Genomic DNA, 26705 nt, shown 5'->3' on the forward strand with positions numbered 1-26705 from the left:
GTTCATTGGTGGCAGTGTTTATAACAGAAGTAACATTTGATTAATGAGAGTGCGGATCGTATTGTGTGGAGAAATAAAGACTTAATCATTTTCTTTTCATCTTGTATTCATGAAACCAAAACACAGAACAATTATAACCAGTACATGCATCACATAACGTATAGTAATGGTGTGTAATTTCAGAAATGAAACGCACAACTTTTTTCTGTTGATATTTCCACAACAGCAGCTGACACAGGAGTGTATTTTCCTGTAGTGTGGGGTTTCAGCATGTTTGCAGAATTCTCTGGCTGTCTCACAAATATGACTGCAGGGTGTACTGTATAATATTAATGAATACAGAGAAAATAATGACTGCAAGTGTTTTGAATTTATTTAGATAAAATTCTTGCAAAAGATATGTAAATTATTTACTGTAGTTCTGGATATGTTCAGCTTTCTCTAATGAAAGCAGCTGTCAAAGCATGCACAATATAATCAAACAATATTGCCGTTTTGCATCAGTTACATTTTTTTATCTATTCAAGCACTATATTTTATAATATAAGCACTATACTCGTTTGTAATATATTATAATGCTTTGATCTCTGTTTTGTCTTTGTGGTTAAAGACTTATCACAACAAACACCAGATTTGGATATTAAATGGATCATTGAGATACATTTATGCATCCAATCCTCTGAGTTTCCTTAAAGGGATATTTCACCCAAAAATGAATGTGTCATAATTTACTCACCCTATTGTTGTTTCAACCCCTGTATTAATGTCCTTCTTCTGCGGAACGCAAAAGAATATATTTTGAAGAATTTGGGTAACCAAAAAGTTGATGGGTCCCATTGACTTCCATAGTATATGGAAGTCAATGGGGATGGAAGTCAATGGGGCCCATCAACTTTTTGGTTACCCAAATTCTTCAAAATATCTTCTTTTGCGTTCCGCAGAGGAAAGAAAGTCTTACAGGTTTGGAACAACTTGAAGGTGAGTAAATGATGACTCTCCCTAAATGTAAATGTAAATTTTACTTAAATGTAAAACAAATGGGATTCCTCTGTCTCAGTCTCATCAGCACAAGCAGAAGACACAAAGTTTATTGGTCCAAGGTGGAAAACAGAACCAGAGGACCTGATACTGCCCATCCATTCCCCTGAGCAGGAGGCCGTTTTAACCTGTGAGGCATCTGGAGTCCCTTCCCCTCAGTACAGGTAGGAATGCTACCAGTTTATGCATCCTTTCATTGCTATTACAAACCATTTAAGCAGTTGGTTTTGGCAAATTGGCAGCTTATTCCCGTAAGGATCAACTTGAAAAGGATTGGCACCGATTGCTATTGATTTTCCAGGTGAGAGGCAATTTATCTGTCCTCAGGGTTTGCCATTGCATACATCCAGTAAACTACTGTATTCCTAGCAGCCAATCCCAGTGGTATCCGACTGTGACCCATTTTCATTTGCTTTCCAGAGTTTCACCAGTGTCAACAATTTTAAATGTGCATCAACTAGCTTCGCTAAAGACTGATCTAAAAAAAATTACAAAAGGCAATTTAGCCTACTTCCGAAGATATGTTCAACAATCCATTACTCTGTGTACACATCTCAGCAAGAGCTTTAGGAATTAGCATTCCAAATTTATCTTTCTAAGAGGGGTATGCATGCTACTGTAAGGACGGAAATTGGCTTTGAAATTGGGAGGGATCTAAATGACTAATTTGTGCTAGAGATTCTAAGATACTGTCCCGCATATTCCCTGGTGAGGCGTCTGCTCTGAAAATAGCAGTGTGCTCTATAGCTCTGTGGTATATTGTGTTTCGTAGCTTGGGTCAGCATCATGTAAATGCTCAGGCAAGCACTAGGGAGGGAAATAATAACCTTGTGAGTGACATTCGATTTAAACGCTTACATTTCCCTTTAGTGCATCTTTGCGGAAAACACCAATTTAACTGAACATTACGAGGGTATCAAAAGGAAGAAGAGCACACTGACAGTTTAAGTCATGCTACCTTTACTTTTGAACAAACAATACAGCTAGAGTCTCCAAGGTCGAATAAGTTTGACTTTCGACCCAGATCCTGTTTTTTTTATGCAGATATGTAACCATAAATAAACTCTGGTGGAAAGGAAATGAAGAGGCTTATGCATATATTCAACAACATGCAAAATAGTCATTTTCAGCTTTGTCACACTGAAGTACACTGCACTCCCTTAATTCTTTAATTCCTTTCTCACGGATATTTGGTTTTGGATTGTCATAAAAATCATTTTCCTGAACCAGCTGAGTGTGTGATTGCTTCTAAACATTTTGTACATATAACTGTTTCATTTTTTTTGTACAGTAAAAGAGAGGAAACTGTGAAACCATGAAAGTAGCGGCACTACTAACTACATTTGTCAGTAGCATGACAGTAGTTCAGTTGTTTTTAAAATAAAATCCTTTCTGGTAACAAACTACTTTTTCGAATGAGTAAAAATGTTGCAATACCTAATAAAGTATTGGAAAGTGGTAATGAATTAGTTCGTACCGTTCTTGTAAATGAACAAAAAAATGCACAGATTTTCTGTGCACAATTTTAATTCTTTAATTGAATTAATTATTTACGATTTTTTAATAAAAATGTAAATATATTTTCTTAATAAATCCTCAATTTAATTATTTATAATTTTGTACATTGCTATCGATTCAACTCTCTCTTTTTAGTTGCATCTGTTCAAGTTGTACATTTCAAAAAAAAAAAAAATCTGTGCTTAGAGTAAATGTATCTGTTCAAGTTTAACGTGTCACCCTAATTGAGATTTTTTTTGGTGCCATTTTTTGATAATATCATAAATTGTCATTTGATAGTTATACATTTTTAGTAGTTTGTATTGGTGATATAAAAAAAAAAAAAACATGTTACTATACTACAACTAATGTACTAAATATGAAAATGTACTCTATTAAAAATTTGGCAAGCTACAGTTTCAAAGAAGTTTCCCCAACACTTGTACCAGCTGTGTATTGTCTTGCTTTCTGGGAACATTTTCTCTTTCTGTGTCTGATAAAACCTACACCAATCATTCAATGAACTTTACAACAATACACCCAGACACTGATAAGATTGAAGACACTCTAAAGATAATTTCTTGACCTTAAAAAAAGAGACATTTGCTGAGTTCTCTCTGACATTAAATTCTTCAAGGCGTGTCGTCTTATAACATCCCATCTGGTCAAGAGGCACCCGCAAAGTTCAGTCCACCCCAGCAGTCATTTCAAGTGTGTTAGCAAAGAACAGTTGAGGCAGCTAATGTTGTCTGAAGGTTGGCCAATTCTGCTGCAAAACAGTAAGAGGAAGAAGAGTCTCCAATGAGCATCCCGCTACTTTCTTTGTCAAAAGAAATCGTCAGTGTTCCAACAGAGACTGGTGGTATTTCAGTGTCTGCAGGGGCCGGTGTGAACTTTGAGAACACAACGCGCCAGGCTATTTTGCATCTCAGTTTCAGATTCCATAGAAAAGTAACTCAGAGCTGAGTCAGAGAAGTGCACTTGGCTGGCTTCGGCTCTTCTCTCAAGAAAGCTTTGTAAAGAAAATTGAGTTGCTGTAGTCTTTTGCACGTCTAGGATTATATAAGAACCAAGAAATGATATACCAAATCAAAAGTTTTTAATTCCAAATTAATTCCTTTATGCTCACCGAGGTTGCATTTATATGATCAAAAATACAGTAAAAAATCAAGTAATAATGTGAAATATTATTACAATGTTTAAAAAACTTTTTAAAATAAAAAACAAACAAAACAATTCCAGTGAAAGCAAAGCTGAATTTTCGGCATCCTTACTTCAGTGTCACACGATCCTTTAATCATTCTAATATGCTTATTAGATGCTCAAGAAACATTTTTTCTTCTTCTTATTATTATTATCAATGTTAAAAACAGTTGTGCTGCTTAATATTTTTGTTTAAACCAATTTGGGATTCTTTGATGACTAGAAAGAACAGCATTTATTAATAAAATAAATGCTTAATAAAAGTATTCTTTTTTTTTTTTTACCATTTTGAACGGTAGTGTATATTAGTGAATGTTAATAAATCTAGTTCCGACTGTACCCTTGACTAGATCACAACTGACTTTGCTTCTAATGAAAGAAGTATAATTTAAATATGATTTATGTTTCCAAAAAGCCTTCCTCCTAAATTTCACAGTTGTAGAATCACAGATGTAATAAAAATTAAATAGATTTCCTCCTCCTCCTCCTAATATATATTTCTGTGGAAATAGCCTGGCTTCTGTTACTAAGGTTTAACCATGAGAAATTGTTGTAAGGGTGGTGATGTGTAGTTTGAAAAGCCTTCAATTCTGTTGGTGTTTCTCCACTTTATGTCAGTGCTGTTTGCTAAGGCTGTCTAGCTGTTTAAGGTGTTTAGCAGAGTTATTTGACTTCCTGCTTTAAAGATAAAAAATTCTCAGTAGAGCTCAAATGTCTCACACAGATTTAGTGCCCTGTGATGTGTAGCTAAAGTGATAATATTTAGCACATCTACAGAACATGCTGCTGTGCTTTATTACATGTAACAAGGCTTCATGCCACTTGCATGTAACAAGGCTTCATCCGCCCCATAGATAATTGGTCCGCGCTGTGAATAACATTTAGCTCTTATCATTTAAAAGCACAGAGCAAAAGCATGCCAACATTTAGCGTAAAATGTACAATGCCATAAAAACACTGACCTTTGTCTCTCTCTAGTATTCTGTGGTTTGTTCTTTTTGGTCCAGCAAAGTGAAGTAGCATTAATGTGTTAGTGTCCACAGGGAGGCATAAAAGCAAGCTGTGAGGCAAATTGAGGCCATAGGACAGCCATGACTCCATGACACAATCCTTTGTGGGCTCTTGTGGTCGGCAAGCACTCATACAGCAATTATTTACATGTAAGTTTTACATTAGTTTCAACTACTTGCATTCAGGCTATACAATTTTTATCAGCTTATGCTTTCCTATGGAATCAAACCCATGACCTTGGCGTTGTTAGTGCCGAAAAGTTCTGTTTTACTCACTTTAAGCCTCCCTTTGGGGCTGTTTTAAAACCTTTGAAACAGCCAAGAATCTGTTTTCCCAACCTACACTTAACCTGACAGGTTTTTGAACCTGCCCAGCATGCTTTTGAGATTGTAAGGATATGAAACCTGGTCCATGGAGCAGGCAGTCATCAGAGACGAGAAAGTGAAGGAGAGCTGGTTAAAATGCAGAGATTACACTGAGAAAGTCAGAGGTGCTCCTGTGTCGGCCCTCATTAGCTCGGCTCTACCATGATCTTTGTTGAATGCAGGTTGCTTTCCCGGATGTAAGAAGAAGTGCGGAGCATTCTTTTGGAAAGATAATTGGAGCTGACTGTTTTTTATTTTTTGCACTTTTCACATCCATTTTTCGTGATACTTTTTTCTAATGACCAGGTGTAGGCTTTGTCTCTGGGCAGTTTGTTAATGTAGTCTGAAATAACATAGAGATTATAATGATAATTTTTATGAGGCGATGCTAATAGTGACAGTAATAATAGCGGTGAGGATCATAGCGACAGTGATGCTGATGGAGGCTTGGACAGTTTGCTGTGCGGGGGCAGCATAATTGTCCATTAAACTTCTCAGAGAACTTTTTTATACTCATTATCTGAAAATACTTTGGCTCCCTGTCACTACTAAGCCTTTTTGATTCTTGTTAAGGGGCTCCTTGGAGACCGGATTGTTTGTAACTATTTGTCTAGCCTTTAAAAACAGTCATTCATGCAGCAATTACCATCAGGCTGAATTCTGTTACCTTAACCTACCACTGTGATTTTGACCATTGTGGTCCTTTAGTATGACTTCAAATAGAACTGAATTCAAAGACTACTTCATCCATGGAAAATAAATAAATAATCTTTGAGACGCAGAGTATATATATATATATGATATTAGGGTCTTTTGAATCTTTTAAGATAAACAGACTCAATGTGCTTTGTGCATTCAAAGGGTACTGATTTGTACCGGTAATGTTTACATGTCTCCAAAAGTGTTCGAACCAGGTAAACAGCCAACAGGAGCACGGATAAAGCCATAGGTGTCATCACATCATGGAAACGGCAAAATGCACCGTTAAGGTACTAATTCCCTGTATAGGTAGATACGAGGGTACTTTTGAGGTACTGCCCCAGTAACTGCCCCGCCCGACATTTTTTTTCTCTTTTCGATAAACCATTTCACTCGGATACACATTACAATACGGAAGAAAAGATCTGACTCTACATACATTGCATTGCAGACTCAATGTGCTTTGTGCATTCAAAGGGTACTGATTTGTACCGGTAATGTTTACATGTCTCCAAAAGTGTTCGAACCAGGTAAACAACCAACAGGAGCACGGATAAAGCCGTAGGTGTCGGATAAACATGTTTACATGTCTCCAAAAGTGTTCGAACCAGGTAAACAGCCAACAGGAGCACGGATAAAGCCATAGGTGTCATCACATCATGGAAACGGCAAAATGCACCGTTAAGGTACTAATTCCCTGTATAGGTAGATACGAGGGTACTTTTGAGGTACTGCCCCAGTAACTGCCCCGCCCGACATTTTTTTTCTCTTTTCTCTTTTCGATAAACCATTTCACTCGGATACACATTACAATAGGTAGGTAGATACGAGGGTACTTTTGAGGTACTGCCCCAGTAACTGCCCCGCCCGACATTTTTTTTCTCTTTTCTCTTTTCGATAAACCATTTCACTCGGATACACATTACAATACGGAAGAAAAGATCTGACTCTACATACATTGCATTGCAGACTCAATGTGCTTTGTGCATTCAAAGGGTACTGATTTGTACCGGTAATGTTTACATGTCTCCAAAAGTGTTCGAACCAGGTAAACAGCCAACAGGAGCACGGATAAAGCCATAGGTGTCATCACATCATGGAAACGGCAAAATGCACCGTTAAGGTACTAATTCCCTGTATAGGTAGATACGAGGGTACTTTTGAGGTACTGCCCCAGTAACTGCCCCGCCCGACATTTTTTTTCTCTTTTCGATAAACCATTTCACTCGGATACACATTACAATACGGAAGAAAAGATCTGACTCTACATACATTGCATTGCAACTTTAAAGATACTTTTTTTATTTTTTATTATAGCCCCCTCACTAGAAAATGTATAGTTAATGAAATGAGTTGTACTTTTGAAAAAAGAAAAAAAAAAGATTTATGATAGATTATTTTTATAATTTATATAATATGAAGAGGGGGGAGGGGGTGGGGGAGAGGGGATGGGGGGAGAAAGGTTGGAAGAGGACATGATATTTTTATTAGCATTAAATTATTTGTCATCATTGAAAGGTGACCGTATATACTCATACAACATCTCAGCACGTGTTAGAAATCAATAATTCATATTTCCATATTATTCTATGGCTATTGATCCATCAGAAGTTGCTCCCATCCGAGGGCTGTGATATATCCAATCCTCTAGTTGAAACTGAAAAAAAAAAATATTTAAACAGTTATAGCTGAGGCAATGAAACAAACGGAGCCAAGACTATACCACTTATAAAGAGTGGAAAATCTGCATATTAACTCATGTTTTTCAGATGCTGCTCTTGTAGGGTTCTTGCATAGATCTGCAAAATGGCCAGTCAGGACACAAATGATGGTTTTACAGCATCATGATTCATCTTAAATGCTTATTTTAGTTATAATAACGGGTTTTGGTAAGAGTATTTCCCAAGCATGCTGTTAGGGTGTGGTGCAGGCAGAAGAAGATGAGGAGTCCAAAGTTCCAATGCAAAACGTTTACTTACAACAATAAGCCTATAACTCAAACTGGTACAGACAGGCAGAAGATACACACACGTAGTAGGATGGAGAACGGACAAAGACTGACTGAACAGAAGGGAACTAAATACAAACACAGATGAAAATTGATTGACAGAACACAGGTGAAACAGATGATGATGATGATTAACTAAACACAGGTGATGCAGATGAACTAAAGGACAGTAACCATGGAAACAGATGAGTGGCGGGAAAACAGAACAAAGGAAGACATGTGACTAGTGACAACGAGATCACAAGCATTACGTTTGTGAAAGAAATTTGAGGAACTGTTGTTGTGTTCAGGTGGTCTGTGGATGTCTGATCAAAGTTGCCTAAATTGTTTGAGAACCAGATAAATTGATGACAACATTATTTTGTGCTGGCGAATATGTACCAACACAGATGATATTAGATTCTTTCAGTATAATAGACCAGTTATTTCATTCATTTTATATACACAAGACCCCACCGTATGTTAGATGTAGGAGCTTTGTTGATTTATCACGCTATTGAAAGTGTAATGGAAAACTAGATTAGTTTGATGTTGTAATATAATATTTGACTACTTTGTGAGAACACAAATATTGTCTGTATTTACAGCAAGCAGCCTCGCAGTAATCAACTGTGTAACCCTGCAGGCCGAATGTCACAGTAAATGATATCAAATACAGTGGCTGGCTATGATATTAGACTCACAAATGATGACTAAAGGAGTCAGATTAACTCGCCTGCCACACTGAGATCTATAAATAATGTAGTAGAAATGGGCTTCGAAGAGCTGCAGTAGATCTATGCTTTGTTGTCTGTCAGATCTGGGAGAAACCGCGTTGTCCACCCCACTCGTTTTTTTTTCACACAAGTGGAATAATGTACATCCTGCCAACACCCTTTTCCCCATTGTTTCTGTCAATTCTCTTCTGCCAAGTTTTGACTTCATCAAACTACAAATGTCTGATTTAGCACAACAACTTCAAGGTCAATTCTGAATAGTAAAGTTCTAGATATTGAATATCTTGAAAAGGTACAAATTTATGCATTTTTCCATGCTACATAAGTTGGTATACATTTTATGATTGTGCTTATTGGTTATGTTGGTTTTCTGATGGAAAATGTGCCTCTTTGTAATATGATTATCCTACTGTTTAAGTAGAAAACAATATAAACCCACAAAATTACAGCCTTCTTTGATGTACAGTGGCTCAGAAAGTAGGAATGTAGGAACGTCATTGCATTAGATAACAAAATATTAAACCAAATGGCTTTTATTTTAAAGCTCAAGCACATTTTTCAAGCATCTTACATAAAATGTGTTTTCTGAATGTTATACATGGCCATAGTCCAACATGTCTGCTACAATTGAGGGTGAACTAACTTCATACTTCCTTTAAAAGTTGGGATCAGATGTTCATACATTTTGTATAAAATGAAATCCTTTAGCAACCAGCAATGATTACTGCATTCCGAATATTCTTAAGATATCACATTATTTTTTTGTCAAGCTGTCCCGAGTTGCTAATTTGCTCTTTTTCTTCACACTCCATGTTGAAAATTTGTATATTACACATGCAAGTGTTGCTAAATAACTGAAATCACACTGAAAAATAATGAACCTTTCATAGTTGAGTGTGAAAGCTTTATTTTATAATTAGAAGGTAAAACCAACCTTCTCACAACTACACATTGCACATCTTCAGGGTCAATAAATAATTAGGCATTTCTGATTCTTGAGTGCTGTTTTGCTTGCTTTTATCAGTTATTAGTCAGACTGTACTGCAGAAGAACAAAGAAGGAAAACAAATGTCAGCAATGAGCTTTGTTTCATGCTGAATCTGGCTGTATAATGAAGCTGGCTTCATCAGATCGATGCATGTGATGGATATTGGTTAGTTAGCTTCTCAGGAGACCACACTCCTGATTGTGTTTGCGTCTCTCCAGATGGTCTCTAAACGGAACGCTCATTGATCTTCATGGTGACGAGAGGCGTCGCCTGTCTGGAGGTAACCTGATCATTACTGGCCTGGATCGAGACCAAGACAGTGGTGTCTACCAATGCACTGCCTCCAACGCCCGGGGAACCATTCTCAGCAAGAGAGCCACACTACAATTTGCATGTGAGTAATGCAAACGCATACAATTTTAAAGATGTCAGTTAATGTATTCAACAATATGTTTTTCGAAAGCCACAATACATACATACATACATACACATACATAGACTACCATTCAAAAGATTGGGGTCAGATAAAAAAAAAAAAAAAAAAAAATTAAGAATTGAAACTTTCTCGAAACACGATTGAGTTGATCACCTCCCAATTTACACATTCCCTTCACCCATCCCTACCTGGATTCACCCACAGATCTATATGGTTTAATATGAATAATTATCATACAGTATTATACATGTTTGGTATCATTTAAAATGTCTCAGTTCAAATGGTACAAAGGTCTCATTCCCACAGAAGTAAACCAAAAAGGTAATAAGGTGTGGAGAGTTTAGAGATATCTTGTTAACTGCTGTGGATGTGCCCCCTTGTCAATCAACTTCTGTCCCCAGTAAGTCTGGGATGGTGATTAATGCAGATTCCCACTGTGAACTCATGTTTACATTTGAAAAGAGGTTTCTGCCTTGGTCTGAGTATTTAGGGAGATGCTGAAGAAGGCTCGTGGCGATTTGTAACTCAAATTAGCCCGTGATGCAGAGTGTATGCAAGACACTCCGCATCATGTAATTTATTATGTCAGGTAAATGTATCATGCCAATTTCATAATCAATTCAAATATAATAAATACAAAACATCAAATGCTCTGGAATAAAGAAAGAAGATGCGAACCTTAATATAGATTAGCTCAATCAATGCCATTGAGTTTGGGGCAGGATTAAAAATGTGTCCAAACAATGGCATCTGGGAGGAGCGCTTGGATGTATATAAGCGACATTGTAAAAGCACCAGCTTTGGTATTTGGTATTCACATGGCATTGCTTAAGAAAGAGCAATCAAACGAGCTGTCAAATGTGACAATTTCACAGGGTGAAGCACCATTTCATCGACTTCAAACTTCAACAGCATCTTTGTACGCTACGAATTGACTCGCAATATTAATACCCGTACTGTCTGCTCCACAAAGTAAACTGCCAAGTATGAGAATAGCCATCTATCCACCTGGCCTCTGTGCCTTTGATTTAAAATGCTGTCCTTGTGCATGCTCAAAGAAATCAGATGCTCAAGTCAGGTTTTCTCAGAGATGGGAGAAGGATTGTTTGAGATGAGAACACACCTGACCACGGACTTCTTTTGTCTGTCTCGAAGACTCCTCACTCTCATGCCGTCTACCTATTGATCCACACAGAGCATCATACGTCCCCCTTAGGAGACAGATTATCATCTTTATGGGTGGGATAATGAATCTCACTTCAGGGCATTGGTGAACAGGACTTGCTTGACATTTATTTCCTATATTGATCATTGGTTAGTCAAAGGGAAATTATGATTTTAATAAGATGATAATGCCGCTGGCTTTGATAATATGTCATTGTGGCATTTCTTATCTTTCAGACAGCTGTTGAAAACTGCATCCCGTTGCGTTTGCAAGCCAGTGTGAAATACATGCTGTAAAATTTGTCATTGGGAGATTTATTCCACAGTGGCTTTCTATTGGCTGTGTATTGGGGTAATCCTCTCCTGGGGCGAGTTTGAAATGAGTACCTTTCTCAAGGGTGCAATAGCAGCAGAGTAGATTTGTGACCTGACAAAGCGTGGCTCACAGAAGCTCTCTAGAATTCAAAGCCTAGTTGTGACAACTGGGATTAGTCGGATCATTAACCAGTAGACATATATATTGTGATGGGGTGATCATATGCATGTTTAATTTGTGTTTTTGTATATTATCACCCCTCAATACACCAGCATCCACCCAGAAAACCTAGCAATGCACTAAAAGCCACTCCATTTAGCAATCGCATAAAAATGATTAGAACAGCAACCACGATGCCCTAGCAACTATGGTTATTATTGGTTTAATCTATTTCAATTTAATTCATTTTTAATTTGTTTTACAATTTGCCATTTCAATTTAGTTTTCAATTTATCATTGTTTGTTTAGACAAACAACATTGTACATCATCATTTCTCAGAGTCTGAGAACGGTTAGATCGAAGCCTCTCTAAACTCCTCCTTTCCACGACCCTACTCTGCTCTGAGTGGTCAGACGGCAAAGTCTGTAGTGATTGGCCTACCGTTTGCAGATCATGTTGGAAACAAAACGCCCATTACCAAATCTAAATTTCAGCTCCGGAAGCTTCCCCAGGCTTGATAACACAGTTATCCGAATGACGGCGTCGATTCCAGCATGAGTACTTAACCTTTTGAAGTGCATGCAAAGTGGATTTGCAGGACTGAAAACAGCATCTTCTCGAAATGTCGACAACTCTTCCAGGCCTTTAGCTACAACTACATTGTTTGAGGGCTGGTCAGAGTAGACATCTTTCGTGGGCAGCCAATGAAGACCACAGGCTGGCATTTTGCAAATTTGTTACATTGTTACAACTGGAATTACTGATGACTCATTTCAGCAGTTCAGAATTGTTTATGTCTTTTAGGAGACAATAACTTTATTTGCGGTGAACTTTGATCTTTAAAACTTTGCAGAGTTTGTACATTCACAAACAGCTATTACACACTGCATGAAAGGTAATATTCGAAAAAGCATAATAGGGGCAATTTAACAGGATCTTAAAGTTGAAAGTTCCGCCATCTTATTAGAAAGAATCAATAAACGTTCTCAAAATTAATCCATAAAAGCTCACATCTTGACCCTCACATATGAATGTTTTCCATTTATGAAGCAACGGCATTCACTGTGAAGATGTCTGACTTACCACCCAGTCTACAGCCTTCACATGAGTCCAGCCTTATAGATTTTAACACAAGAGACCATTAATCAGCATCTGTGGCTCTGCCGCTCAGGCTCTAAAGCCATTCATCCTGTTACTATGAGCCGAGCAAGTCCTGCTCTTGCCACTTCCACCACGGCTCAGTACTGTGTGGGACTTCTTTTCAGTCAGGAGGGGATCTCTCATTAATCTTTCTCACTGTTTTCCACCACCTCTCCCTAATCCTGATGTTTTCTTCTGCTTGTTTTGTTTTTCTGTTTCCCCCCCCCCCCTACTCTGTAATTTGTCTTATCGGTCACATTGACTCTATATTCTTTGTGCTGGGGAGCCTGGCTCTTGGCTTGTTTGCTTAAGGGTGTGGAATTGGCACAGCAGGCCACAGTTACAGAAGGCCTTCTCTGTCACGATACAAGGAGAAGGTTTTTATCATGCCAGGTATACGAGCAGGCTGCCAACTTCCTCTCCTCCTGTTAATTTGCGAGGATGAATCGTGTGGACATGTATTGACAGGGAAGCTGCTGGCTCAGTGGGTGAGATTAGGATATCTCTGGTAATGATGCTGGTAGGTGGAGGCAACGTTAGCATTCCTTTTTTCATACAGCCTCATACTGTTTCACTAGACTGCATTGTCAGACACCCACTGTATGCTTTGGACTTTTCTCAATCCCTGATTCCGTTTCCTTCTTTTTACTTTCTGAAATTTGAGCGCTACTAAAAGATTGCAGTTAACATTGCTTTTCCACTGCTTACTTTTTTCCACATTTGATCTGTTACAGATCTGGAAAACTTCAAAACGCAGACAAGAAGTGCTGTCAATGTCAGGGAAGGCCAAGGGGTTGTTTTGTTATGTGGCACACCTTTGCATTCTGGAGGTAAGTCTGTATATCTCGCCATTTAAAGCAATTGAACAATTTGTCATATAGTGAATAATTAATTGGTTAGTCAAGCAAAAGATCTGTTTTCATAATCTTTAATCAAAATGCTCTTCCTTTTGCAATCACATTGCTTTTCCTTTGATGTCACTTTTAGCATTTTATACTATAATAATATTTATTCATATTTCCAATTACTTTATAGTTTTGTTTTTTCAGTTTTGATTTTAAGTACAATTTTAGTCATTTTGTTATCAGTGTCTGATATTTTTTATTCTTTTTTTATTTATTACTTTGTAGCTTTGTCAAGGCAACTATTCTATTTTTTTAAGTTTTAAGTTTTTAATCTAATATTTACATTTTGTTTTATTTCAGCTTCATTTCAATTGCTGAAAATTATTTTTAAATTTTAGTTTGTTTTAGTTAATAATAACAACACTGGGTTACACAAGTTGTTAGATAATGTCAACCAATAGCAAAATAGATATTTAGGCCATTTTTAATTCTTTCATTTAGTCTAGCTACACTCTAGTATGGGACACACACTTCTCACCATCCAGTGAGCCATCAGGTCCTTATGGATGAAATTCCTGCCCTACATTTTTTTCTTTTTTAATATCCTGCTTTACTTGAAAATGTCAAATTATGGAAGTAAAATGGGTTTCAAATGGCGATTCACTTTTGACTTAAATAAACAAAGCAGTCAGAATCTGTGAAGCGCTGCATACATACATGTACTTGCTCTTAAAACCATAAAATGCTTCCTTTTATCCCATTGCATAACATGAAACCATTTTCCCTTGTTTCATCATGCCTGGGAAATTATACGAAACTTGCATAGAGCTTTTTTAGATGAACTGTTGGTGATTAAATTGTAAAAAAAAAACAGCAACAACAACAGAACAATTGTTCATGTTTCCTCCATTGAAACTACTATTTAAGAAGTATAATAAAGAACACTCCAATGTTGTTTCCAGGGGCGGATCTACCGGGGTGGCACTCTAAGAAAAAGCATTGCCACCCCATCTGCTACCTCAGATTTATCCCAGTATAAAATATAAATGTAAATAATGTTTTCTGTACTTCATTTTTAGCAGCTGTGCTTTAATGTGATGACATAAAAAAAGATGTACCCTCAAAAAATGGCATGAAAACACTTCTGCTCCACCGGATGCTCACAATGTGTGTAGTCAACTTCATTAACAGGCGACTTCATTCTTATGAACGGGTTATTTTTGTGAGTCAAAAACACACAGCACAACCAGTGTAGCTCAATTCACGAACAAATTGACTGTTTATCCATTTGTTCTTTAATCCAATCCCGTTCGTATAGTCTGGTTTTGCGGTATTATTTTCCGCAACGCTTCTCGCTTTATTTTGACTGAGTTGTTACTAGTTGAAAGTCTCAGAAGTCTCATTTCTGCTTTGATATTTTTGCTGTTCTTTTTTTCTAGCGAATTCAAACTTTTTTGTTGCTCTTAAATTTGATGCACTAAAACTTGATTTTTATGTCATCAAAGTAGCCTACATAATATTAGTTAACTCTTCTTTACTCTAACAAGCTCAGAGACATTAAGAATGTGATTTTTTTTTAGGGGTCCAAACACTGAAAGTGAATTGGACCCCAAATCAATTTATATTGCTAACTGCAAATTCTAATCTATCAGCCATTTCAACTGAAAGATGAAGGCTGCAATTTTAATGTTGTCCACTAGGGGGAGCCACAGGATAAGGAATATTTTAAGCCTAATTTTCTATAATTTTTCATCCCTTTGAATGGAACTAAATACATTGATCTATTTCATCTGTATGGCAGTATAGTTTTATATAATTAGTGTACATAGAAATATGTGAAATGGTTATATATCATTAAATATTACATTTTTATTGACAGACATGATTAAATATAACGCTGTCCGTTTAAAATGAAGAGACCATTTTATTTGTCTTTTTCAAGATTATACATTTTCTATAGAGACACTTATTTTCTATTGATAATAATAAAGCAATTTTTTAATCTCTAATAATAATAATCTTTATTATTATTTTCTAATAATAAAGCAAACACTTAAACTGCAAGCATAAGGTTAGGCTACACATATTAAAGAAAAACATTAATTGAAATGGGCCTTAAGTAAGTCTTAAAAAATGCTTCAAGTTTTTGAGCAACAAATGATATGAAATTGTTCTGTGGCATCCTATGACATGTGATTAATCTCAATTTAAATGTTGATACACACCACATCTATTAAAACGACAGTAAACATTTTTATACTGGGTTTGAGTTTATTTTTTTATATTTTTTTTTTACTTGTCTTTTAATCTATCAGTAAGAGGAAGTGATTTCTTTTGAATTTCAGTTGTCCCTTTACACACCAGTATGTTGCTGTTGCCTAACTTTCTGTGAAGATTCGAGACTTTTCCAACTTGAATCAAAACACATCATAAGATACATTTCAATGGCATCATTAATCATTTACATGGGACATTGGTGTTTGCACCCCGATGATTTCTGCTTGCGGCTGAATTTTGTTTTTAATTATAGTATGGATGTAGTATATAATGTAGCTTGAGTATTGCTTTCGTGTTTCTCCCCCCCCCCCCCACTCTCTCACGGTCCTCATGTCACCCCCCATCATTTTCTAGATCCACCCTCGTTGTTTCACAGGCTGGAACCAGGAGTGGTGGAAATGCATGTTCGCATGATAATTGTGCTTCTCTTAGGCATATATGCGCCTATCCTCAGACAAGACTGAGGTTGTAATTCAACCAGCTGTAATTGGACAGAAGTCATTAGACCCCAAGTGCAAACAAGAACCAGGCAGTGAGAAACATCAATATCAATTAGAGGTCGTGACTATTACTGCGACAAATGAGATGTCAGAAATGAGAAGATGTGAATTTGTTTGATAGGCTGGCAATTATAGTTTGCTGTGATAAATCTGTAATTAACCAATTGTTTAATTAGAAAACCCAGAAGAGAAGCATTTCATATGAGAATACTCCAATGTTTGGCTTTAATGTCACAAGCGATTGAAAACGTAGGCTAACTATGACTAAAAAGCCAAAAATAAATCATTCAAAAGAGCTCGAGAAGGCAGAAATTTAAATTGTGAAGCAGACTCGTTTCTGGTCATTTTACTTGGAGTAAGCATGCTGGTTAGCATTAGACCTTCTAAAGAAACTAATTTACTATGGATTGGAGATCCTGCCATCGTTTGTTTGGCTTCAATTTGTTTTCTCATTTGGATCACTTTCTTTTCAATCAGACCTGAATCTGGAGGCAAATGGAAATAAAGACCTGAAATTGAAATCTCAACCCAATTAGTAGGAAATATGTTTTTTTTAGACGAAAGCTTTTTTTTTTTGTGTGTGTGCTGAGTAGGTAATCAATAGTTTATCACTGAAAAATGCAAACAAGAATGCTAAGCTTTGCAAATTTCGAACTGATTCTATTATAAAAGTTTTTGCTGTGCATAAGTTGGAAGAATTACAATATAGTTGGTTTTTATATGTTTAGATTAGGCTGCATATTGAACTCAAAAGACAAATGGGTTATTATTACCAACCTGTTTTATCGTGGAAGAAGCTATATTGTTTTACACTTGTAATATTTAAAACATCTAAGCTATTTTCTCTAAGAGCCATGCTGAAGATTTTCATTGTTGTAAAACTGCATGTGATCAAACATTTTAAAAGCAAGTTTTCTCTGCTCCTCATTTGCAGTTTCCTGCTAGATCAAAATGTCTTATCAAAGTACCCATGATATAGCTGTCTATTGAGATTGCTGAACTCAAAAAACGAATTGGTTATTATTACCAACCTGTTTTGTCATAGTGGAGGAAGCTATAATATTCTACACTAGTAATATTTAAATCACTTTTTCCCAGGGCAACTGTTTTATCTGTTGGAAATGTAGTGTGTTATCAAACCAATTTCTCTGCTCTACATCTGATAAATCAAATGGCACAATATCAATCCACATACACTACCGTTCAAATGCTCAAGGTCAGTACGTTTTTTTCTTAAAGAAATTGATCATTTATTCAACCATGTTTAAATTGATCAAAAGTGGCAGTAAAAACAATGTAAGATTTTTATTTCAAATAAATGCTATTTTTAGAACCTTTGGGGGTGGAAAAACTATCATGGTTTCCACAGACTGGTTTCTGTTTTTTTGCTGTAAAATGCAAAAGACTTCGGACTTCGGAGTGGCTACAGAAAAAAAGAGACTGCAACCGGCCCATGTGAAAACAAGGATACATATCGGAAGGACATTACATGTAGTCACGCAATGCTGACGTTGTTAACATTAACAATTTGAGAACAAAGTATAATTTGCATGGTTTTGCGTGATATGATAAGCGATTGTTAGATTTAATCAGCGTGATTTTACTGCAATGTCAGAACCAGAACAAAAGTGACAAAAGTAACAAAAGTTACTTACTTGTTCAGATTACATTTTCGGGTGAAAATTCTTATGTTGGTCATACTTTCAAAAAGAATAATCTGTGATTCTGAATGCCAGTATACAGACTGGCATTCAGACTATCTTTGCGCCATGGCAGGCGCGGTGACTGACAGCTGCACGGCACACTCTCCTCAAACATTGTGTTCATCCGCGCTGTGCGTGTCGAGGGTGTCGAAGTACAACTCACATAAAGTTTATAATTCTGCGAATAACTGCAATTACAGATTTCGAACAGAGATGGCGACAAAGAGTAAAAACTGCGGACTGCAGCTTTAAAATATATTCACATTGAAAACAGTTATTTTAAATTGTAATAATATTCTAAAATATTGCTGTTCTTATTGTTTATTTGATCAAATAAATTCAGCCTTCCTTCCAAAAGCATTCTTACCTACCCCAAACTTTTGAATGTAGCATTCGATTTAGCTATGAATTGAGCAGTTACAGGCTAACTTAGAGTAGTTAGGATTTTTTGGCTCTTTTTGTTGCTGAATATATTTGTTGCTGAATATATTTTCTATGAATTACATGTATAGACATTAGAGGTGGGCATAGATTAATTTTTTGAATCTAGATTAATCTAGATTAATATTGAAATTAATCTAGATTAATCTAGATTAAAATGGCTCATTTGAATTCTCCCGAAGGCATTCAGAATATGTGTGCTACCCAAATAATGACTAAAAGTAAGTCTTTGAGAATAGTTTGCCTCGCGTAGGGATGTGCATTTCTGCCAAAAATGCCATTCGACAATCGAGGAGCAAAAGTCGAATATCGTTAAAAAAACAAAACAAAAAAACGCAATGACAGAAAGGGAGGCCAATTTCATCTTTAGCGATTTGTCATCAAACAAACTGTTTATTAATTGAACAAGTAACATGTTTTCGTCCTTTTTTTAACATAGTAGGCTAATTGGAAGAAGAAGAAAAAACAATACGCACAACAGTCCGTTTTTGCATCGCCAATGCTCGTTAGATCAAAAAATAATGTCATCATATGTCATAAGAATTTTATGTGAACCTGCCTTGTTACTGCAATAGCCTCATTTTTAAACAAATTAGTTTCAATCAATGTAAACTATTCGTGTGATTATGCCACTGCGCAATACACGCGCAATACACACACAATGTATTACCTGAATGAAATGAAATCGAATGTATCGTCCTGTGGAATCATTCATTCACAGACAGCTTACGAAGATGTTCAACTAATAAAGATCTTCATCGCTGGCAAAAATATGATGCATTTGCAGATTTGCATTCACTAGACTAGACTGTAGATCGGCCACTTCATCCAACGCTCTTGATGCTCTTAAATCTTACTGTTTCGACTCCGAGTGTGAATTGAAAGCGCTTCAGACGATTCAGTGCGCGAGGAACTGAACAGATCAACTGATTCGCGAACCGATTTAGACAGATCATCTGACAACTTGTTTGATGAAGTCTTTGAACAGAATCGACTCAAAAGAGGGATTCATTTGTAAATGAGCATCGCTCATGCCCATACAAAGGACACAGCGCGCTTGGAATAAACTCATTTAACAACGTAATGCATTAAATTAAAGTAACGAGAGGAACGTCGTCCAACGTAACAAAGTAAAAGTACACCTTGTGTCCCTGACAGGAAAATACCCTACTGCGCGACCTGTGACAGTAGGCGCGGCATCATACTACACATTAGAATTGCGCGAAAATATAACGATATTCGAAAAAGCTATTTATGATCCCAACCCAACTTTGATTAACGGCGATATTTTTTTTATCGCCCGATAAGAGTCTCACGTTAACGCAGCACGTTAACGCCGATAACGGCCCAGCACTAATAGACATACATATTTCGAATGAATGGTAGAGGATTCAGAGCATTTATCTCTTCACCTTGTCCGTGTCATTATTTTAAAGCTGTAGGCCATTTTCTCCGGCATTTTTGTTAAGCATCCCTTCCTTACATTGCCAGAGCATAGACAGCTCTTATGTATATCACAATGCCGAGGAAATGTCATGTACTTTCCCAGTGGTGGGCTCTTTCATTGTAGTTCTGAACAGCAGGTTTGTTAGTGTTTTCAGTAACAATTCTCTCTTTTCGATTGTTCAGCGCATTTTGACTGACAAGAGCTCTGATGCAAGGATTCCTGGGCCAACCCGATCATAAAGAATTGCTTTTAACTTCATGACATCCAGCCAGCCAGCGTGTTTCCCTGTCTTTTGATAGGCGGCGCGGTCTCGGGGGACACTTTTTGAGTGGCAGCCATCCCGTACACCTTTCCAACAGTTGCATCATGTGCACGAGCCTCTCTTTCCCATTCCCTTCCCCCTCTTAGTCTCCTGTAGATGACACGCTAATGCACTGTGGCAGGGCCCTCGGTCTTCTCTGGTTCAGCCTTTTTCAGCAAAAGCCAGCCATGCATGAATGACGCCAGCAGAGAAGCCTTCGTCCCTAGCCATGGTGAAGCCGGACAGGGCATGTGTCATAAGAGTGCCAGTGAGGCGCTTTAATCTAGTTTGTTTCGCTCCCTTTCCTGCCGCCTCACAAAGGAAGAGTCACTCTGTTTACTGAGCCTCACCTGCCCTAAGGAGGTCAGCCAGAGGCAAAGCGAGTGGTGTTATACAGACACTTTGTACGCTTTGTACTCAAGATTATAGTTTACCAAACAAAGTGACTCTACACCTTTCTGAAAATATAAATGTCTGTGTCAGAATATAACTCTCTGTTTCTGACATCTTTCTAGACCTCACATTCACCTGGGTCTTCAACGAGTACCCTCACTTCGTCCTGCAAGACAGCCGACGCTTTGTGTCCCAGGAGACGGGGAATCTCTACATAGCTAAAGTGGAACCATCTGACGTAGGGAATTACACCTGCGTGGTTAATAACACTATTACCAAGGAGAGGGTGTTCAGTTCGCCGACACCTTTAGTGCTGAGAAACGATGGTAAGAGGGTTGTCTGTCAAGTTTATGCACCAAATAGGAGCACACTGTAAAACGATTATTGTAATTTTAAAGTTAAAAGACTGTAAGCATTAGCCTGGGAAAACCCAGACAACTTCCGGCAAATTTAGATTTGCTCTGAAAGTTAGTCTGGCAAAGAGCTCATTCAAGCTCATTTTCAATCCGCCGAAATCGCGGCACCAATCAGAAACGTTGGGGCGGGCTTTACACGATGACGACAGCGCTGGGATTTTGAAGCAGATTTTGTAGCCTACATTACAAAGATGGATGCCGCCGTCGAACATCACTCGTTCGAATCAGCTATCGCGTCTGTTTTAAGCGATTTGAACGTTTCCCTTTTGTTAAAAACCGAGCAAAGAACAACACTCTGAGATGTTTCTCCCCCCGCTCTGCATACGTCATCTCCTTCGTCGCTCTGATTGGTTTTAGGTCTATCCGCGACGTCCGTTGGTGACGCCCCTCTGGAAATGATTTGTCTATGACGCTTTGCCAGACCATAACTCAGTTACAACTGAGAATGGTCTGGTTTTAACCAGGCTATGTAAGCATGCTACTCGAAAAACCTGTTACTTGGTTACCGGTAAAGGCCCCGATATACTTCAAACAAGACGTAACAATATCTAAGAACCAACTGAAGTCATTACGAACAAAATCAGGCGAAAACGAATGGCTTTTGGAGTTCGTTTTGAGAATTCGAAACAGCTAGCCAAAGCAACCTTTTTAAGAAAAGTTTGCTTGTTTGTTTTGTACTTTCATTGGTCCATGGCGATTACGAAATATGTAGGTGTGCGATGAGGCTCTGCCCCTCTTTGACGTGGATATCTTCTGTGGTTCATTTGTTCTGTTCAGCCCCTTGAGGTTGTACATCCTGCTTTATACGAGAGCTGCTTTATAGTAGAAAATAAAGTAGTAATTATAATTGAAAGCGACACTGTCACTGTTTTTCATGTTTAAAGGAACACTCCGACTTTTTGGGACTTTAGCCTATTCACCTTATCCCCCAGAGTTAGATAAGTCCATACATACCTTTTTCATCTCCGTGCGTGCTATAAGTCTGTTTGACGCACCCACCGCTAGCCTAGCTTAGCACAAAGACTGGATGTAAATGGTTGCAGCTAGCATACTAATCCAAATAAGTGACAAAATAACGCAAACATTTTTCTATTTACATGTTGTGATTTGTATAGTCACAGAGTGTACAAAAAACAAAGTCACATGAGACACAGACATATTTTAACCGTAAATACTGGGAACTATATTCTCTGAAGGCGAAGCACTGCTACTTGGGCGGAGTGATAACCGCAGCACCTTAGACGCGCTCTCTGCTCCTCACCACGGCGCGTCTCAGGTGCTGCGGTTATCACTCCGCACGGAGATGAAAAAGGTATGTATGGACTTATCTAACTCTGGGGGATAAGGTGAATAGGCTAAAGTCCCAAAAAGTCGGATTGTTCCTTTAATACTGTAAAGCTACTTGCTTTAAAGCAATATATTGAATAAAGTGCTATGCAAGTAAATATGACGTGAGGCTAAATTGCAGAGCTTGTGCATATACTGTATTCATTCACATCGCTATGTTCGGATGTTTTCTGAACTCTTATTTTCTAACTCCTGTCATTTTTGTTGTCTGTAATTTTGTTGTTGGGAGGAAAGTGCGCAGCATGTACATATTCATCTAAATGGCGCTCTCAGCAGCTTGGGCAGCATAAGGATGTTCATTAACAGTATACCGCTGCTCATGTATTTCTTTTTAACCCGAAGCAAAAAATGAAGACATATTCCCTATGTATCGGGGCCTTAAGAAACTATATTACTAACCTTACTCTATATTGTGAAAAACTGTAATAGATCTAACTGGACATTTCATGTAATTTTACAGTAAAATACAGTTAAATCTATAGTTTTTGTAAAAAAGAGCAAGTCATCTTATAATTTACAGTGAAAAATCGTAAATAGACTTTCCCAGAATTCTCGGTGTGACAGCTCACGTTTTTCAATGAAATATCTGTTTCTTCTTAGTTTCAGTTTATGTACATTAAGGTTTTATGTTACATCTTATGCTGTTAAATTAATGTTTATTACATTATTTTAGTGTGTTACCATGATAGTGGTTTGTTAGTATTAGTATTTACCTCAGCTTGTCGAAAAGCTACTTGTCGTGAAGCTTTCTCTTTCCCACCTGTGTTTTAAGGTGGTTGTCATTAAGCTTCATTAAGCTAAACAAATATATTTTAGTATTTGGTATATCAAAAAAAATTCAGTTAATGAAATGTAAGATTTTTTTACATATATTTGTTCAGTCTGTAAAACTTAAAATGTTAAAATGGTAATTTTATGGCAAAAATACTTTTTTTCAGTTGGGTCAAAAGAGCATGTGGCATTTTTTGAGAGATCTTCATTCGTAAATGTCAGAGATGTATTTATGCCACTGTCTTGAAAGCTAAACTGCCTCTTTTAAGAACACTAACCTGCACTCTTGACAATTTCTCAAAGGAGACCACATTTCCATTTGAGATGGATCCTGTTTTTATTATGTGTGTTCCATAAATCTTTAATAACATGTCTCTGTATTTTTGGCACAATCTTCTCGGTTCCCCAGCTCATTGACAGGTCTTTGTGTTTTGCCATTTGTTGTTGTTTTGCTTGTATTCTGGAGTACAAAGCTTGTATGTCGTAAATCATGAATGACAAAGCCGTTTGCATCTGTGGTGTATTGTCTGCCCATGGCAGGAGCGATGGGAGAGTACGAGCCCAAAATAGAGCTTCATTTCCCAGACACCATTCCAGCTGCTAAAGGATCCACGCTGAAGCTAGAATGCTTCGCCCTGGGAAAGTAAGTCCGACATGCACACACCTGGGTCTGTCTGCGTCCTCTCTCTACAAACTGTTGCCCGAGTTCACAGCCTTGCTTAGTGCTGTTTCATTTTATCCTGCGTTATAAAATACACCAAATTCGTGATCAGCACTTCAGGTTCTTTTTTAATGTGATTTGCAATCTGTCACGGAAGCTTTTTACAGCCTTTTCACTATAATGGCCTGCTTTGCAGAGAGCAATGACCTGCAAGATTTCCTCCTTAAATAGTGTGGAAATAGAGCTGCAAGCTTCTTTTCAAAAGAAGAGCAGAAGGGTTGTCGTTTAGAAAGGGCGTAATGCAGGTTTTCAAAAAGCGGGAGATGGTGGCTTTTCACACTATACAAGGAGTGCGTCACCCTAGATTCAATTCTGAATAAGATCCATTCACACTCAGATTTTCTATATATTTGAAGAAATAAGGGGGAAATGGATTTTCTTTTGCCAAACATTATGGAATTTCAGTTCCTCAGTCAACGTTCCTGTAGATAGTGCTAGCAACGCCGGTGTCATGGATTTGATTCCTGAAATACATGAACTGATCAAATTGAATGAAATTTAAATCAATTTGGATAAAAGCATCAACCAAATGCAAATGTACACTACCACTCTCAAAAGTTTGGGTTCTGTAAGATCTGTTAACATTTTTTGAAAGAAGTCTCATGCTTAGGGCTGCATTTATTTGATCACAATTAGAGTAGAAACCATAATATTGCACAATTTTATTACCATTTAAATTCATTGCTTTCAATTTGAATATATTTTAAAATGTAGTTTATTCCTGTGATGGCAAAGCTGAAATGTACGGTGGCCGAGAGAGCTCAACGCGCTGCAACTGAAGAAAACAATTGCAAATAGAAAAAAACGCATGCAAATAGAAAAAAACGCGTGCAAATAATAAAAAAAAAAACACATGCAAATAAAATAAAACGCATGCAAATAGAAAAAAAACGCGTGCAAATAAAAAAAAAAACACCCGCAAATTAAGAAAACAACTTCATCAGTTTCACAACACACATGAGCTCCAAATACTCACAACACCACCAAATACAGAAACGCGCTGCAAATAACACAGAGCACAACGGAAATGTTTCCAGGGGAACCAAATAAGTGACGAACCCGGGTGGGACGTGCTGGCATAGATATCCATAAATCTATGCGTGCTGGTGCTTACAGCTTAAAATGATACTTTATTTATTTATTTGTGCAAAACATACATAGATTCAATTTTTTTATGACATACAACTTGTATACAATGTACAAAATGTATTAACAATATGTTCAATGTCATCAGAATACAAATGAAAAAAGAACAATGAGCTGGAAACTAAAATAAATAAATAAAAAAGATAAAGAAGAAAAACATGAAGGAAAGATAATTATCTATACATCAGTTACACTGTACAAATTGTTTCATGTTATTACATTTTCATAAAGAAAAGTTTCGTAAGAAATGTTAGGTAATGTAGGGTCCAAAATTTTAAAGTTGAGACACACAGATATATAATGCATATTTTAAAAGCTTTTTTGTAAACTAAAAATAAAAATGTATTTGCATCCGTTATGTTAACAGCATTATATTTCTGTCGTAAGACCAGCTGATGGACACCGTGCTGCGTTGTCATGGGAACATCCCAGGTGAAAATAATGAGGAAATTACGTTGTCTTTCGTTGCTCCCTTCATCAAGTGCGTTCCACACGGCTGCCTAACAGTAGGGTTGGGAATCGTTAGAAATTTTTCGGTTCCGGTTCCGATTCCGGTTCCGCCAAACGATTCCGGTTCCGGTTCCCATTCAATTAAAATTATTAAAACAACTAATACAAATAGTAGTACGGGGAATATACACAATCCTTTTTGTGTTTTATTTCTGATATTTGTCAAATGAGTTTAACAGACTGGCAATGTCAACAAATGCAACATATTATTTAGCAATATTTTTTTCTGAAGGAAAATAAAAATTTTTGCATTCTCAAGGATAATTTGGGACCTCTCCTATATCTTATTGTATCTCCAGCAGTGGAATACCTCTCAGAAGGGGTAGAATATGCTTGAACACACATGTAAGATCCAGACAGGTGAAACATACTATTTTTAAAATCGGTTTGAATGATTGATTCATAAAAACTTCACTTGTTTCCTTACTGGATTAAAGTGCTCTAGCAGTAAGGGAACCCAGGCTGTCTGTGGGAATTTTCCCATTCATTTAAGTTGCCATTGTCATCGTAGGCACTCCGAAGTCCGCGTGCTCGAAAAGGACGCCAGATCCTGCTTATTCGGATGGTGAGTGGTACTCTTTCCGAAATCGCATATAAAGTAGCCAAAATCAGCATAAATTAACATAGGCTCTGTGTGGTAGCCTATAGGGGTGCCAGTGCACTACTGGGTGGTCCACCAAGTGCTTTTGGGGTCCGCCAACTACCTGCTCTTCACCATAGTCCTCCTCAGTGCCACGGAGGGCCTATTTCGACCCCTAACTACCTTTTCTCTCCTTCATCGCCACGAAGTGCCTGTGGGGTCCCCTAACCACCCAAACTTCACCATAGTCTTCCTCGTGGTCCACGAAGTGCCTGTTTCGACCCCTAACCGCCTGTCCTCTTCTTCATTGCTACGGAGTGCCTATGGGGTCCCCTAACCACCTGAACTTCACCACAGTCTTCCTCAGTGCCACGGGGAGCCTTTTTCGACCCCTAACCACCTGTCCTCTTCTTCATTGCCACGGAGTGCCTGGGGGGTCCCCTAACCACCTGAACTTCACCACAGTCTTCCTCAGTACCACGAGGAGCCTTTTTTGACCCCTAACAACCTATCCTCTTCTTCATTGCCACGGAGTGCCTGGGGGGTCCCCTGACCACCCGAACTTC

General features: G+C 37.6%; 1 protein-coding gene across 1 annotated transcript in view; it reads left to right on the forward strand.

Annotated features, from left to right (window-relative positions):
• The window catches only part of cntn3b (contactin 3b), a 79900-nt gene that overhangs the window by 18074 nt on the left and 35121 nt on the right, over positions 1–26705 (forward strand). The window contains exons 3-7 of the mRNA XM_056256216.1: positions 1058–1202; positions 9744–9919; positions 13476–13571; positions 20771–20974; positions 23723–23825. Of these exons, the coding sequence (XP_056112191.1) occupies positions 1058–1202; positions 9744–9919; positions 13476–13571; positions 20771–20974; positions 23723–23825 (724 nt within the window). The remainder of the gene's footprint in view (positions 1–1057; positions 1203–9743; positions 9920–13475; positions 13572–20770; positions 20975–23722; positions 23826–26705) is intronic.

The sequence above is a fragment of the Rhinichthys klamathensis genome, unplaced genomic scaffold, assembly GCF_029890125.1.
Source record: "Rhinichthys klamathensis goyatoka isolate OS25496 unplaced genomic scaffold, OSU_Roscu_1.1 h1tg000124l_1, whole genome shotgun sequence".
Lineage (NCBI taxonomy): Eukaryota > Metazoa > Chordata > Actinopteri > Cypriniformes > Leuciscidae > Rhinichthys > Rhinichthys klamathensis.